Source organism: Monomorium pharaonis, chromosome 4 (assembly GCF_013373865.1).
Source record: "Monomorium pharaonis isolate MP-MQ-018 chromosome 4, ASM1337386v2, whole genome shotgun sequence".
NCBI lineage: Eukaryota > Metazoa > Arthropoda > Insecta > Hymenoptera > Formicidae > Monomorium > Monomorium pharaonis.
The window spans coordinates 16177483-16193537 of NC_050470.1; the positions used below are offsets into that span (position 1 = coordinate 16177483).

Here is a 16055-nt window from a genome sequence, read left to right on the forward strand (position 1 = left end):
ATACCTTCCGTTTGAATCCTGGTTGTCAAATCCCCTACAGTATTGTCGAACAGCGCGTCCTTGCACAAGCCCGCGACGTCACGAGGCGCGTCTGATAGTTTCGTACGACGGAATCTGCCTCGATTTTACGAGAGTATTCCAGATGCGTTCAGTAATAAGCGGACACAGCAGGGTGAGTGAAACGGACACAGTAACAAACGGACACAGACCAAATGCACACAGACCAAACGGACACAGTAACAAACGGACTTACCACATGGGTTGCGACTTTTCAGGGCACCTTTACCGACAGGGTGGGTGCGGAAAAGGGACAAAGCCCTCCTGCATTTTCCCGTGTGTTTGTGTGTGTTTGTGTGTGTGTGTGTGTGTGTGTGTGCGCACGCGCGCGCGTGCGTGCAAAGCATTCTCTGCACCACATGGGTTTGCGACTGTGTTTGTTTCGCACTGTGGCCGTTTGGTCTGTGCCCATTAGATCTGTGCGCATTTGTTCTGTGTCCGTTTTGCAATGTGTCCGTTTCGCACTATGTCCGTTTGTTACTGTGTCCATTTCGCACTGTGTCTGTTTGTTACTGTATCCATTCCACTCAGTCTGCTGTGTCCATTTATTACTGTGCGCATCTGGAACTTACTTAATTCTACTCATTACAGCATAGGTACAATTGCGTACCGCGGAAGGAAGATTAGTTAAAGCTCGTGCCTTATTAGACCAAGGCTCCACCTTTAGTTTCATAATGGAGTCCCTTGCCCAAAATTTGCGCACCTTGTGACGGTGTGCGGATTTACATATATCTGTCTTGGCGAAGCATATTCGAATCTTGCGCAAATGCGACTCTCGATTGAGCCTTGCAGCGGGAAGTGTCCGAGTTTTCCGATGATCGCATATATTTATCAAAAAATAACCGCGTATGCAGCGAGCAGAATGCGTTGCATTGATACATGGACACATTTGAAAGGAATAAAATTAACGGATCCAAACCCTTCCAATACTGATTCGATCGACGTGCTAATAAGCGCCGACTTATACGGCTACATTTTGTCAGGGCCCATTCAAAAGGGCCCCTTTAGATCACCGGGATTCACTTGGACACAGTACAAATGGACACGGTGCAAATGGACACAAAATAATGTACACGGTTCAAATGGACACGGTTCATTTTGACACAGTAATTTTGTACACAGGAAAAATAAATTCTGAACAAATTACAATTTGGACATAATAAAAATGTACACCGTGCAATTGGACATGTAAAATTTGTACACCGCAAACTTGTACACCGCAAATTTGTATACCGCAAACTTGTTCACCGCAAAATTGTACACTGCAAACTTGTACACCGCAAACTTATACACCGCAAACTTGTACACCGTAAACTTGTACACCGTAAACTTGTACACCGCAAAGTTGTACACCGTGTATATTGTATTGAAAATCTGCTAATAAATATAAAGTTTACTTTGTACAACATGGGTTAGCGACTTCGACGGGGTGGGTGCGGGAGGGGGGCCGAAAGTCCTCTCTTGCACCCGTGTCTGTGTGTATGTGTGTGCGCGTGTGCGCGCGTGCGTGCGTGCGCGCGCGCGCGCAAATCATTCTCCGCACTATATGGGTTTGCGACTTTCCACGCAAAACTTTGCGGTGTACAACTTTGCGGTGTGCAAGTTTGCGGTGTACAACTTTGCGGTGTACAAGTCTGCGGTGTACAAGTTTGCGGTGTACAACGTTGCGGTGTACAACTTTGCGGTGTACAAATTTTACGTGTTCAACTGCACGGTGTACATTTTTATCGTGTCCAAATTGTAATTTGTCCAGAACTTATTTTTCCTGTGTACAAAATTACTGTGTCCAAAATTCCTGTGTCGAAATGAACCGTGTCTATTTGAAACGTGTACATTATTTTGTGTCCATTTGCGCTGTGTCCAAGTAAAGGCTACTCGGATCACGTACGGCTCAGCTGAACATTCGGCTGGATCGTCTCTGGTCCGATGTGCCGATTCGATTATTCATTGCGTTAGTATTCAGAATATCGACCCTTATTAAACGTTTCTAGGAAATCGAGGAGATTCCGGCCAAAACCTACTTCACACCGAAGAAGAACAATGCGAGAAACATTTCGTTGATACATATACCCGCGATACCAGCGGCCGATAAATTGTGCGTTTGCCGTTCCGTAAAGATCCGTCCACGGAATTGGGTGAAAGTTATAATAACGCATTGCTTTTTTGTACTAGAGCAACGACTGAAAACCAAACTGGAGTTACCTGTCGAATATAAGTTTTTTGCGGAGTATGAATCAATGGGACACTTGGAGTTAATTCGCGAATTAGACTTGTGCGTCAAGCCCGCCTCTACGCGTGAGAGCAGCTTAACTACTAAATTGTGCGTTGTCTTCAACGCGTCGAGCAGCACTTCCAGCGGCGTGTTCTTAAATGAGTTTGTTAGGGGGTCCTAAACTCCAGAAAGACATTGCCGCAATTATTTTAAACTGGCGACAACATCGTTACGTATATCTTACGAAAATCGTCGATGTTCCGTCAAATTTTAGTATACCGCGACGATACGGATTACCAAAGAATTGTTTGGTGACCAAATAACTCAGGCTAAATTCAAAGCTATCGCTTGCTCACCGTCATCTACGGTATGGCCTGCGCTCCCTATCTCGCGAATGCGGATGCTCATGCAACTCGCAAACGACAAAGGCGCGAACTTTTTGGAAGCCGCACAAGTTTTGCGTTAATGATTTCGCTGCGGTTTTTATTTACGCAAATGGGCCGCGAACAGTGACGACTTCTTACGCGATATTTCCCTAAGGGATAACCAATTGACGCTAGATCACGCGTGGGTTGATTCAGATGTACTAAAAGTGCTCGGCCTGATGTGATTTCCGGCGGATGACATATTTCGTTTTCAGATTGCGGAATTATCTACAAATGAACATACGAAACGCGCGATTCTCTTCCTTATTGCATGATTATTTGACCTCCTCGGATGGGCATCTGCAGTCGTAATTTCGGCAAAGGTACTAATGCAGGATCTCTGGCTTCGAAAAACAAACTGGGATGAACGCGTTCCGCGCTGCTAACGCAATGGGAAGGCTACTGTCGAGAATTGCCGAAACTTAACAAGTGCGAATTCCTTGTTGGACAGGCAACAGAAGTCGTGATTCTAGCATGGAACTTCACGGTTTTTCAGACGCTTTACAGCGCGCTTATTCAGCTGTTGTTTATTTGCGTATTGTATAAGACTCGGGTGAGATTTCCGTTTACTTGCCGCCAAGGTCAAGGTTGCCCCGCTTAAAACCATTTCGGTTCTACGATTGGAGTTAAACGGAATCGTGTTGTTGGTTTGCCTCCTGGAATATGTTACTCAAGTCCTTCAGTACGACTTTGCGCCTATGCATTGTTGGACTGACTCCACCGTCGCATTCGCTTGGATATCTCAACATCCTTCGAGATGGAAACCCTATGTCGCGAATCGGAAATTCAGACTAAGATACCCAACATTAGATGGCATCACATCGCGCCGACCTTCAATTCAGCGAATTGTGCTTTGCGCGGCATTTCAGTTGACGAATTCTTAAACCACCCCCTTTGGTGGTATGGTCTTCCGCAGCTACAAAAACCGACCTGCGATTGACTGAAAAACAATCTTAAAGACGAGTCTATTAGTGATACGCCTCAAAAGACCGTCGACGCCGAATCCCGCCCTGCGGCAGTTATTCATGCGTCGCCCGTTAAAGAAACATGGAATCTATCGGAACGATTCTCTGATTGGAGCAAACTTCTGCGCGCTATTGCGTACCTGCGGCGTTTTCTTAACAATTTACGATTAAATATTAGTAAGTATTATGTCCATAATACCACATTATCCGCGTCTGAAATCAAGGAGGCGCGTGACTTTTGGTTAAAACGAGCTCAAGAGGAGTGTTTCACAGACCCTATTGGACACATAGCGTTTGAATCGGACACAGAATCAATTGCACACAGACCCGATTGCGCACGGACTCGATTGCACACGGATCCGATTGCTCACCGATCCGTTTGCACACGGACCCGATTGCACACGGATCTGATTGCACACGGATTCGATTGCACACGGATCCGATTTTTTCTTAATTGCTCTTTTCCTGGTCTCTTTAAAACTCTCTACCTACGTTCACCATCACTTAACTCTGTCCTTTGAATATTTTACTCTCAGTTGCTGTTAAGGAAGAATTTCTTGTTTTATATCCATGATGTTTGGTTTTTTTTAAGTTCCATGTGATCTCTATCTTCGTTATCACTATCTGGCACTGCAGTAGTTTCTTCTTCATTAAAAGATTCTTGCAACGTTATAGGTTTACCCTTTCCAACTATTCTTATTTTAGTATTTGGGTTCTCGATACTGACTATTGAGTTCTTGATTAATCCAGGTTCGCCATTCTTATGCGTTTTTCATGGTTAATAGTAGCATATCTAGCGCTGCTAATGGCTGGGCCCATAGCCAACACTGTTTTTGACCCTTCCGGGAATTCTACGCATTGCCCTTGGCGCGTACAGAGATCATATTCGCGGTTTGCCGGTATCCAGACAAATTGTCTGACGGTTTTTTTTCTTTTTTATTTTCCATCATGTTATTTTAATAGGGTGACTTATTTGACTAGAGTCACCTAGCCATAGAATAACTTATTTTTCTGATAGGTTTCATCCTTTAACTTAAGTTTCATCCTTTGTCTAGGGTTAGTATTGTTATGTGTATTCTTCTTGTTGTATATTTGTATCAGCTTGTTTCATCTGGTTATTATAAAGCGAGAATACGCACGGATATTGCGTAGCACACTAATCAAGAGTATTACAAACAGTTATTTAACGTAATAATCTATGGCGACATGAAAAGTCGTCTAGTCGCCACGCAACCCGGCAGACACTATGAATAGCATCTAGCGCCTAGTCGCCACGCAACATAGCAGACACTATGAGTAGCATAGCAGCGCCTATTTACCGCGCAACCCGGCAGACACTATTAATAGTACGGCAATGTCTAACTACTAGAATACGAGAAGTGCGCGCGGCTATCACCAGAGGCCCAAGGCTTTCCGGAGTAAAGTGAAGGCGTCCAGGCTTTGTAAGCAGCAGGAGAAAACGACAGAATTATTCTTTGCGCTACTCACAATTGAGTCCTTTTTAGAAGTAGAACTTCTGTTCTGCACGAATTACAGACTTCGCAAGGAACCCTGCTAGCGACTGAAGAGCGGCGGTAAAACTCCTCTTTAGTAGTAAACTCGCCTCCGTGACGAACCAGGCCTCCGAGGGTATTATTGGCAGCTGACGATCCCCGGATCTGGCGCTACACCTCGCCAAGATATCTTCTACTAGACCTGCTGGAGAGCCTGGCTAAAGACACCGCAACTAAGGAGACGCAGACGGATCAGGACGGCTTCCGGGCAGCTAAGGGAACGCAGACTGCGGAACCGGCAACCCGCCGAGAGTAAGGCACCCAGGTGAAGGAGGACTCTCTGCAGGAAGCTCATCCTATTGTCAGCTGGGAACAAGCAAGGAATAGCGAAGAAGGAAACGCGCTCTGCGCGAGCCAACGAGAAAACGCGCACAAAAGATGAAGTGCAAAAAGGTAGATCGGGATAAGAAAAAGAAGAACAAGACCACTGCTCAGGATCCCGAGATCTCGTCTACGCTTACCCTCGACAAGAACAACAATCTCATGGTTTAAACTTGTGTCACCTAGAATATCGAGTGACACAAGTTGAACCATCGCTCGCTTGGAAACCACGGCGTTAGAAAGCGCCTGCACCAACGGCCTTTATCAGGGTTACTCTGAAAGAATCTAAAATTAAAAGTGTACATAGTGTATATAGCCAAATAAAGTATTCGTTTAAGGAACTCCACTATCATTCATTTAGCAACTCCTAGTCCAGCGCATGCGAACGACGAAAAACGACAACGAACACCTCTACAAATCTCTATTGTATCAGAGAGAAACCTGAGAGATTGAAGTATGTAGTCAAATATTCATGAATCCTGTAGGTAATGTGCATAACTTTTTGGGTCTCTTCTATGCTATGTCCATAATTATTTGGTTATGTTCCATGCTATATCTATACAATGTCAGTAATGCACATTTATAGAACACGATTATGCATATTTGCATATTTACATATTTAAAACAGATATATTTACATATTTAAAATAGATCTAAAATATGAATGCATATAATTGTACAATTTACGGGTATAGCATGAAAGAGAACCAAATAATCGCAGACATAGCATAAAAGAGACCCAAAGTCATGCACTTTACCTACGGGATTCGTAAATATTTGACTACATAGTTCAATTCCATCCATCAGTGCATATTTTGTGCACATAGAGGCGCTGCTGAATGAAAATGCCTAAAACGACGGGATGACCGTTCTCAGGTTTCTCTCTGATTGTATTATTAAATATAAACATGCCTCATCAAATATATTGTATTACTATTTATTTGTTTGATTAACGCGCAATAGGAGGCAGTAATAATAACAGTCATTAATTATGTTGTATATGAGCCTTAGTTTCATATGCTAATAGATTAGTTGTGTTGTGATCTAAGCTTATATACTCATATTTATTTATAAGAATAATTTTAGTCTTATTATTATATTAAAAACGCTATTTGTGTTGATTATTTTATTTAAATTGCTTAATAATAGTGCGATTTCTATGAAAATGTGAGAGCATGTATTGTCCTTAGACGAAAAATGTTTTTTAAAAAATATTATTACATGACGTGAAAATTTACAAAACTCGATCAGCGCACACGGAAAACTTATAAAATATTCGTTATAAAATAACATTAATAAAATTTTTTTTTAATTGTGTCAAAGTGTTAAACATTAAGTGTTTTTGAACATTAAGAAATAATCTAAAACATTACTTTAGATGATGTTCTGAAACTGTTTTTATGATAATAAAGAAACCATATTATAAAATAACATTGATAAAATATTTAAGAAAAATGTCAAAACGTAAAAATAACGTTGTAATGTTATTTAAAATAATTTTTGTAATATTTAAATGTATGATAGTAAGAGACTTTAACATAAATTTTAAAATAGATTTATTTTAAATTACGAACAATAATGTCTAGTCTAGTTATGACACAACTAGTTAATAGTCCGACGAGAATTATGAAAGACAGTCAGAGACTGATAGTCTTTGCTAATAATGTGGCACGGGTATATGTAGTCCATGAGCCTAAAATAACGGATCATGCGTGGATAAAAATTTCACTAGAAGGAAGAAAAATGTTAATAAATATAGATTTTTACTATGAGAAATTATAATAAATTTAGCATTGAGAAATTTAGTCTAATAGTAGAAAAAAATATGAAGCAAAGTCTAGCTCAAGAAATCAACGAACCAGTTTGTAAATAATATAGTCGATGCGTTAGATATTACAGCACCAAGAAAAGAATTTCGAATTCCGAAAGTCTGGGAAGGAAAAGTGTTTTTATATGAGATTAGGGAAGCAGCAACTAGTAGAGATAAAGCATTTAGGAGAGCTATAACTGAAAATACGGAGAGCAGCTGGGTACAATATAAAACAGAGAGGAATGCAGTAGTAAAATTAATTAGGGGAAAGAAGAAAGGGTATTATAAGGCTGTGATAAATGACAATAGGGATGATCCTACAAATATGGAAAGTATTAAAAGAATCAGTTAAAAGGGAACCAACAGGGGCAAAAGAAATAAATAATATAAACTTTGAAATACTAGATAATTGAATATAATTTAGCTAATAAATTTAATATGTATTGTATACAAAGTATTCAGAATATAGTAGAATCTATAAAAGGTACAAATAAATATATAAACAGACGAAAAACTATTTATGTCGTTGAAGATGAGGAATATTTTAAAGACTTTAAACTAATTAACACAGAGGACTTAGAAGCTATTATGCAGCTACCACGAAAAAAAGGTACAGAAGAGGGAATAACTAGTGATATATTAAAAGGGATATTACCAGTTATTAAAGAAGAATTTGTATTTTAATGTTAATAAATGTAAAACTGTTTTCGTAATATTTAAAAATATCATGTTATAAAATAATATACACAGTGACCCATTTTTAACAATACGGACAATTTTCTCGTAAACTAAGTAAAATAAAAAAAAATGTTTGAGACGAAAAGTTATATGGTTTTGAGGGGGCCGTAAAATGGTACTATTGGTTTAACTTTGGATGGTCATTTACAGATCACATAAAGGTCACCTTTAATTTCTTGAATGGAACGCACTATTTTCCATTACATATTTTTGTAGCTTACCTCGAGAACTTTCCAAAACTATATAGTTATTTTTTATGAAGTATTTTTCGAGTTATAAGGCTCTAAAATTGCAGTATTTTGACATAAAATACAAAATATCTCGTAAAATATTCACTTTCCGACAGTCTTATCTTACAGGATCCAACTAGTCAAGGTAAGATCCGGAGTCTTATAACTTGAAAAATACTTATAAAAAAAGTGTTAACTATAGTGTTTTGGAAAGCTCTCGAGGTAAGCTAGAAGAATATGTAATGAAAAATAGTAGGTTCCATTTAAAAAATTAAAGGTGACCCTCCTGACTCGCAAATAACCATCAAAAGTCAAACCAATAGTACCATTTTATGGCCCCCTCTAAACTATACAACTTTTGTTTAAAATATTTTTTATTTTTGCTTTGTTTACGAGAAAATTGTCCATATTTTTCAAAATGAATCACCCTGTATATGTATAAAATATTTGGAAAATATGTCAAAATGTAACAAAAATTAACATAAAATTTCTTGCTTACTGAGTTCATTTTCCGTTCATTTTTGGATATTCTGATGATATCAATATAACATGGTCAGACTTCTGTCCAACCTAAGTAATCGTATATATCCATTTATTACTTCTTGATAGAATAAGCCGAACATTATTTTTTGAAAATTTTTCTTAGTTTAATTACAAAAAAATTCTTTTATAGCACTGCCACGAGTACAAGCGCTTTCAAAAAATCGTGACCAATTGAACGGCATTGGGGCAGCTATCAGAGCTTACGCTCTTCAACTAGCAGCGGATAAGACTACAACTTTCTCTCAGAATATTGAAAACTTTATTCAATGCACACGAGAGAGTAAAGAAGCAATTCCTCATGTAGTAATGCGTAATATGCGACAGTTCATGTCAGGTATGAAAAACTATCTAGTAAAGCATGGTGAACGTGGATTCGAGAAAGAGGTAGAAAAGGAGCGACTGAAGTTACGATCAAATGAATTCCTCAACCTCGATGCAATTCTTGAGGATGTACTGATGGGTTTAGTGGTGAAGCCTCTCCGCGAACACGTGTGCCAGCTATTTATCGAACATTATTTTACTACTGGGGCGTTGCAAACCTTGGCAGAAAACATCCGACACGCCCAGGGCAAGACTATTTACGATCTCGGTGTTCAGGTAACTTTCTCTGTATATATATATATATATATATATATATATATATATATATATATATAATAGAACTATAAAGTACATATTTAAAAACATTAAAAGCAAAATTTCGAAAAACGCTAGAATAGTTTAATAAAATTCGTGGTAAAATTTGTTAAGGAAATCTTAAGGGGATACTAAACTGCTCTGTTTTATCACTAATTTTTCGGGCACTGAAATCTTTTTATTGGTTGCTGGAATTGAAAATCCTTCTCCAAAATTAAAGTACAGATAATAACGCGATGCGCTGCGATCAATTTCATACGAAAAACGAAAGAAAGTTAAAAAATTATAGTTTTGTTATCGACTTCTGTAGTTAACTCATGAAAACATTTGCTGCGTATAAAATTTTTAGACTTTGTACGTATAAAATAAACATGACGCGCACTTGGCATTTCAGCAAAGAATAATACTGTGCTTTTAGAATGAGCCTAGGAACTTTAGAAAAAAAGTTTTCCGTGTTTAAGAGGATCTTATCTGTTTTATCGACAGAATTGTACAATTTGTTCCAATGTACAATTTTTTATTGCATTTACTGAATTAAAAATCCTCCACAATTAAAGCATAGACGATAACAGTGTGCGGAATACATAAACTTTAATTCTGAAAAAGGATTTCTAAATCTACACTGGCGCAAAAAAAACGAAACAAAATTTTTGACCGATTTTTAGGCAATATTCAAAGTGATGCAACTTTGCGAAAAATCATCCAAATTACATGTTTTTTTTTTTATTAAAGGGCAAAGACTCTACTTTGAGAATCCCTACGTAAAAGTTTGATTTGTTAAGTGCGAACCTTTTGTATCGCATGAAAACCAAACATGTGTTTTTTAATTGAAAAAAGTAAAAGTTTGTTATCATTTTGCACAAGTTTCTCGTTAAAATCTTGCTAATATTAATTCAGATTCTTAAAGTTCATTTTTTTTAAGCAATTAAAAAAAAACATGTCGATACGATGTTTTTTGTTGATTGCACGCTAGTTTGAAATTTGCACTGCATTTTAAGGTATTTTAGTGAATAAATACGGTATTTTTTGAATATCATGAATTTTGAGTATCAATATGATATTACACATTAATTTTATTCGTGTTTAACTCAACAAAAATATATAATAATTTAAAAAGAAATTATTATATATTTTTGTATTTTTTTTCACATATATATCTGAAAATCTTTTTACTTATTAGTAAATTAAAAATGTTTTTGTCTCTATAGAGAAAATCAATGTTAGTTATGATAAAATCATTTCTGCCCCTAAAGATGAGGCTGCGAATTGTAATAAATCTTTCGAATTTTGGGACCTGCTTTTTGATGTATAGAAATAAGAAGAATAATTGTTAAACATACAAATGCAAAAATTGAAAACGTTCGTGCTATAATGATGGCCAGAATTGTGCATGCAAACGTATTATCATCTTACCGATTTAAATGAAATGAATTTTATTATTTACATAAAATATTTACAAAAATAAATTATTTACGTAAAATTAAAAAATTATTTTTTATAAAATAAATATCATAATTTACTTAGTAATAAAAATAATCTAATTATTTTGTAACAATAAAAAAAAATACAATCTAATTATTAATTCACTTGAGCATCTTTTAGATGCTGTTATGTGTCATAGAAAACCATTTTTTCCTCTTAAAATAGTAGCAGGCCTGCCGCGTGCACACGACTCTAACGTGCGTTGCTCTGTCGTACCATTTTTGACTTCCATTTCATTTTCTGCTTCAGAATTGAATTCTTCATATTCACTTCTCTCACAGTGCTCAGACACATGATCTATTTCATTATCCGAACTTCCACTTCCAAAGTTATTCCTGTCGTTGTCAATTTCCAGCAATAAGTTTCGAATACGGCTGTTGCGTAGATTATATTCCATAGCGCTACACATTTATAATACCTATAACATTAGAAATTTATCATTAATTGTAAGTCGAAAAAAAAAATTTTTAGTATCGCACACTATACTTACCCTTTTTAATTTAAACAACAAAAAACGACACCATTATCACACTTGGGTACAGCATACCCTAGACTTGATTCTAATGACTGCCAAAATTAAACCGACGCGTTTCGCGGGTTCGCAATAGCTAGGCGTCATAGAGGATACTTCAATCTTGCAACAGATAGCGCTATTAGTGCCATAAGCAGGCTACAAGTAAGACTTATTTGACTTTAGTTGACACATTGGGTACACTGTACCCAATGTGACAACCGAGGGTTAACACACAAAATCTACAATATACAGGGTGAGTTTTAATGGCTGTCCCAACTTTTTACCATAAGAGATGGAATTACCGATTGCAATCTTAGTACACACATGTACGACATGTGCATGTGCAAATGCCGTACATGTGTGTACGTCACATGTACATAATATATGATCCCCGTGCTGACAGCTCTCGCAGCACGAAGTGAGCTAAGCGAGAGAACCAATCAGATCATCACCGAAAAGAGTCAACAATAATTCGAGACTTTCGAGAAGACTTCGAGAGATGCGAGTATCGATTTAACATGCCTTTTTTTAGAAAGGAAAGGATTAAAGTTAGGGCCTTATGCTTAGTTTCATATCGATGTCCCTATAAAAAAATCTTATTATCAAACACAGCAAAAGTCTTATATATGTTTTATTTTACTTTGCATGCAAGATTAACATCATGATATAACATACAAATTAAATACATGCAAATTCATAAAAATACATACACGTATAAGTGCAATTAGAAGAAAAATATTAAATATATAATAAAAAGAATTGTTAGAGACAGACAACTAATAATAATAATTGCATGCAATATAATAAGTCATGAGAATACTACATATAAATTTTTAAAGATATTTAATATAAATAAAATTAAGATAAAAAAATTTCCGAAAAGAATCTAATATAAAAAATTACAGATAAAAAATAAAGAGAAATAAAGATATTTTATATAAACATTTGTATAATTTTTTTCCAAAGTAAATTAAAATAATAGAAAATAGATAAATTGGTACATAGACATACAATTGAAACATGCAATGCGAAAGATTAAAAAATAAAAAAGATACTCTACTTATAAATATTCAAGCTACTAAATGAAATATATGCAGAACTTTAATAGAAGAAAAAATGCTGATGATAAAAAAAACATTCTTATTGTGCTTTTTGATTCATATATGTGCAATAATATAAAATCCAATCTTGCTAATAATTTAAAGCATAGAATTAAAGAAACAAGAAAAATAAATACAAAATATTACAGATTATGTTATTGTTACGCATGAAAAAATTGTTATATATTTGTAATAAATTACAACTTTTGAATAAATTAATACTATTAATTAATGCAATAAACATGATTTTATACATTATTAATTTTTAATAAAGTAAACAAGCACATATACACAGAGTTATAGAGAACATTGTCACACACTGAAGTATCCACACATATACTTACTGGTTTCAAAATTACACTTTTATTAATATCGTGTATTCGTGTAATTTGTTTTCCTTCTGCTATATTCTAATGCAATAATTATTTGACAAACATTAAAATTTTTCTAAAAATGTCACAGTATCCTCTAAATATTTTGAAAATATATATAAATTTATAAAATACTATATGTGTGTATGTATAAGATATTGAATAGAAAATATATCTATGCAATAAAAAAAACAAAGCATTTTTACATTTTAAACATATACTGCTAATTGTTAGTACAAGATTTATTCTTAATACAACATATACTAAAAAATTAGGTTTGGCTCTCATCAGATTTATACGAATTCCAACTGAAATGTAGAAAAAATTTTAATGATCATTTATGATACAAAACGTCAAAAATAAAACTGAGAAATTAATAATAATTATAATTATAAAATTTAATGGATTATAAATTATAAATATTTATTAAATTATAAATATTAATAAGTTTAATAAATTTTCAATATATAATAGAAAAATTTACACATTCTATTTTTTTGAAATAATTATATAAAAAATAACTTTTTAATCGTATATTTTTAGTATTTTATTTTTTATATCAAATTATTTCAAAAAAGCAAATGTGGAAATTTTTCTGTTACTTTATGAAAATGAAATATCTGTAGTAAACAATTAAAATTGGTTGTAATCATTTCCATGAAATTCTTTCGAATGCCGGACAAGTCTTCAGTTACTTAATCCCATTTGTTTTTCTTTGTACATTCCTTTACGATTTTGCGATGCGTCGTGACCTTTTGTTTGTACAACCTTTTTCTCAATCGCACAATCTTTTGGCGTAAATGATTAATTTTTATTTTGTCCTTGCTTTTTACAACGCACTGCTTTTCTTCATTTATTTGAAATTGATATTAGAAAATTATAATTAGAATTATTCTCAACATTTTCTAAAGTCTTGGAACAATTTTATTAATATTTACCACAGAGTTATGTGTTACATTTGCTACTTCCATACGTTATTATTTATAACAGAATTATCTGTTGCATTTTCTACATCCATAGAAAATACCTCATCATTTAACACAGAGTTATCTGTTACATTTTCTACATCCATGGAAGACATTTACCATACAGATACAATCTGTTTCATTAACAGTTAAATGCAATGTCGGAAATGCATTATCTTTTAATCGTGTAGATGTATAAGGCATTATCATGTCTTTAGAAAAATGTTGAGTACAAATTCTTAATTTTGTCAATGTTTTCTTTGTTGTTATAACATAAAAATTTTCGGATTTTGTTTTGTCGTAGCGTTTACAATGTCATTCATTAAATTGGCGGTCAGAAACAAAGAAAGGAGGCCGATTTACAACAACGGTCGTACGACAATAAGTAGACAATAAGTATTTAAAATAATAACACTATTATAAAGAGAATGTGATAACCATAGGCATGAACTAAAAATCAAGATAATTATAAAGACCGAGAAACAACTCAATAATAAGTTTTAGAACTGTGATGATAGAGGACATTATTATTCCCTAAGAAAGCGTTTAAAACAGAAATTGTGATAACTATATTAACAAAAATTCTATTAAAAATTTTTTTGTTATTTGACATAAAGTGACCCAAACCTAAGGTCGAAACGTTTGCATAAAAAACGTAAATCATTATGTGTTACCTGCATATAATAAGTAATAAAAAATTAAATAAAAAATGTATAATTGAGAATATTTTTAAAAGCTTTTACCAAATCAGTCCAATTGCTCTTAGCCATGTATATGCCTTTGCATCATTAGTAGACATTTTATGTTTTGGTGACCTTGGTGGCAATGTACAGCCCGGTACAACATTTCCATACTATTTGCGTTTTTCTTACTAAAAAAAAGTAAAATTTTCTTTAAGTTTAATAGTTATACGAAGTAAGTACTACATTATAATATGTTATATAATATTATATAATATGTAATACTCAAAAGCGTTCGGTTTTTTTAAGAGAAAGAAAGGCAAATACATTTTCTTGCCTTCCCTACACACCATTATAGATCCTTTTGAGGAATTTGATCTCTGATTTGAGTGATCGTGCTTAAATCATGATTTTTCAATGCTTATTTCTACCTCTCTTTACCTGCGAACATGCCTATCATAATAAAAGTAAAATATTTTTCTTTATTCATTATTACTTGACCCATATAGCACAAATTGTTTCAGAAAGCTTTCAGAAAGGTTTCAACCTTTCACAGTTCATGTGCAACAATTCTGAAAGAATTCTGTAATATGTCATTTGAAATGTTTCAACAAAAATATCCCTGAAACCTTTCGTATAAAATATTTTTACAGACCTTTCCGTTTAATTATTTCTGAAACCTTCTACATGAAACAATTTAACAAACTTTCAAAAGAGTTTTTTCTGAAATCTTTCACATGTAATAAATTTGAAACTTTTAGTTGAGTTATCCCTAAAACATTTCATTTGACATATTTTTACAGACTTTTCAATTGAGTTATTTTCAAAACCTTTTACATGACATAAATTTTGAAAACTTTCAAGAAAGTTATTTCTGAAACCTTTCACATAAAATAATTTAATAAATTTTTCAGTTGAGTTATTTTTGACATCTTTCACACGCTATCTTGAAAACTTTCAGTTGAGTTACCTTTGAAAACTTTCTTATCCAGCACATATATTGTTCGCAGACCGTCACTAGGTGACGCACGCGGCACCTTTCTCGTAATGCAATTCACACTTCACAAGCTACATAAAGCAGACCACGGTGATAGAAAACGGATCAATCTATGTTATCGTAGTGAGCTCTCGGGGCCTACGTGATATTTATTATTGTGTCTTAAAGACACATCTTTCATGGATAAAAATTTTAGCTTTGGTAACGAATCCTTTTTCTGCGTGTAATGCACCCATATAGCACAGAAACATTTCAGAGATATTTCAAAAATGTTTCAAGTGAAAAGTAAATCATTTCAGAAACGTTTCAAAATATTTTTGAGACAGCTCTGAGACAGCTCTGAGACAGCTCTGAGATAGCAAAATGTCCGCGATGTTTGCACTTGAAACATTTCTGAATGTTTTCAGAAAGGTTGCAGATATGTTTTAGCAACCTTTCAGTACACTTTCAGAAATG

General features: G+C 34.6%; 1 protein-coding gene across 7 annotated transcripts in view; it reads left to right on the plus strand.

Annotated features, from left to right (window-relative positions):
- The window catches only part of LOC105836048 (protein sprint), a 330029-nt gene that overhangs the window by 242058 nt on the left and 71916 nt on the right, over window positions 1-16055 (plus strand). For all 7 annotated transcript variants that reach the window (XM_036285717.1, XM_036285715.1, XM_028193034.2 and 4 more), the window contains one exon: window positions 8985-9451. In XM_036285717.1, the coding sequence (XP_036141610.1) occupies window positions 8985-9451 (467 nt within the window). The remainder of the gene's footprint in view (window positions 1-8984; window positions 9452-16055) is intronic.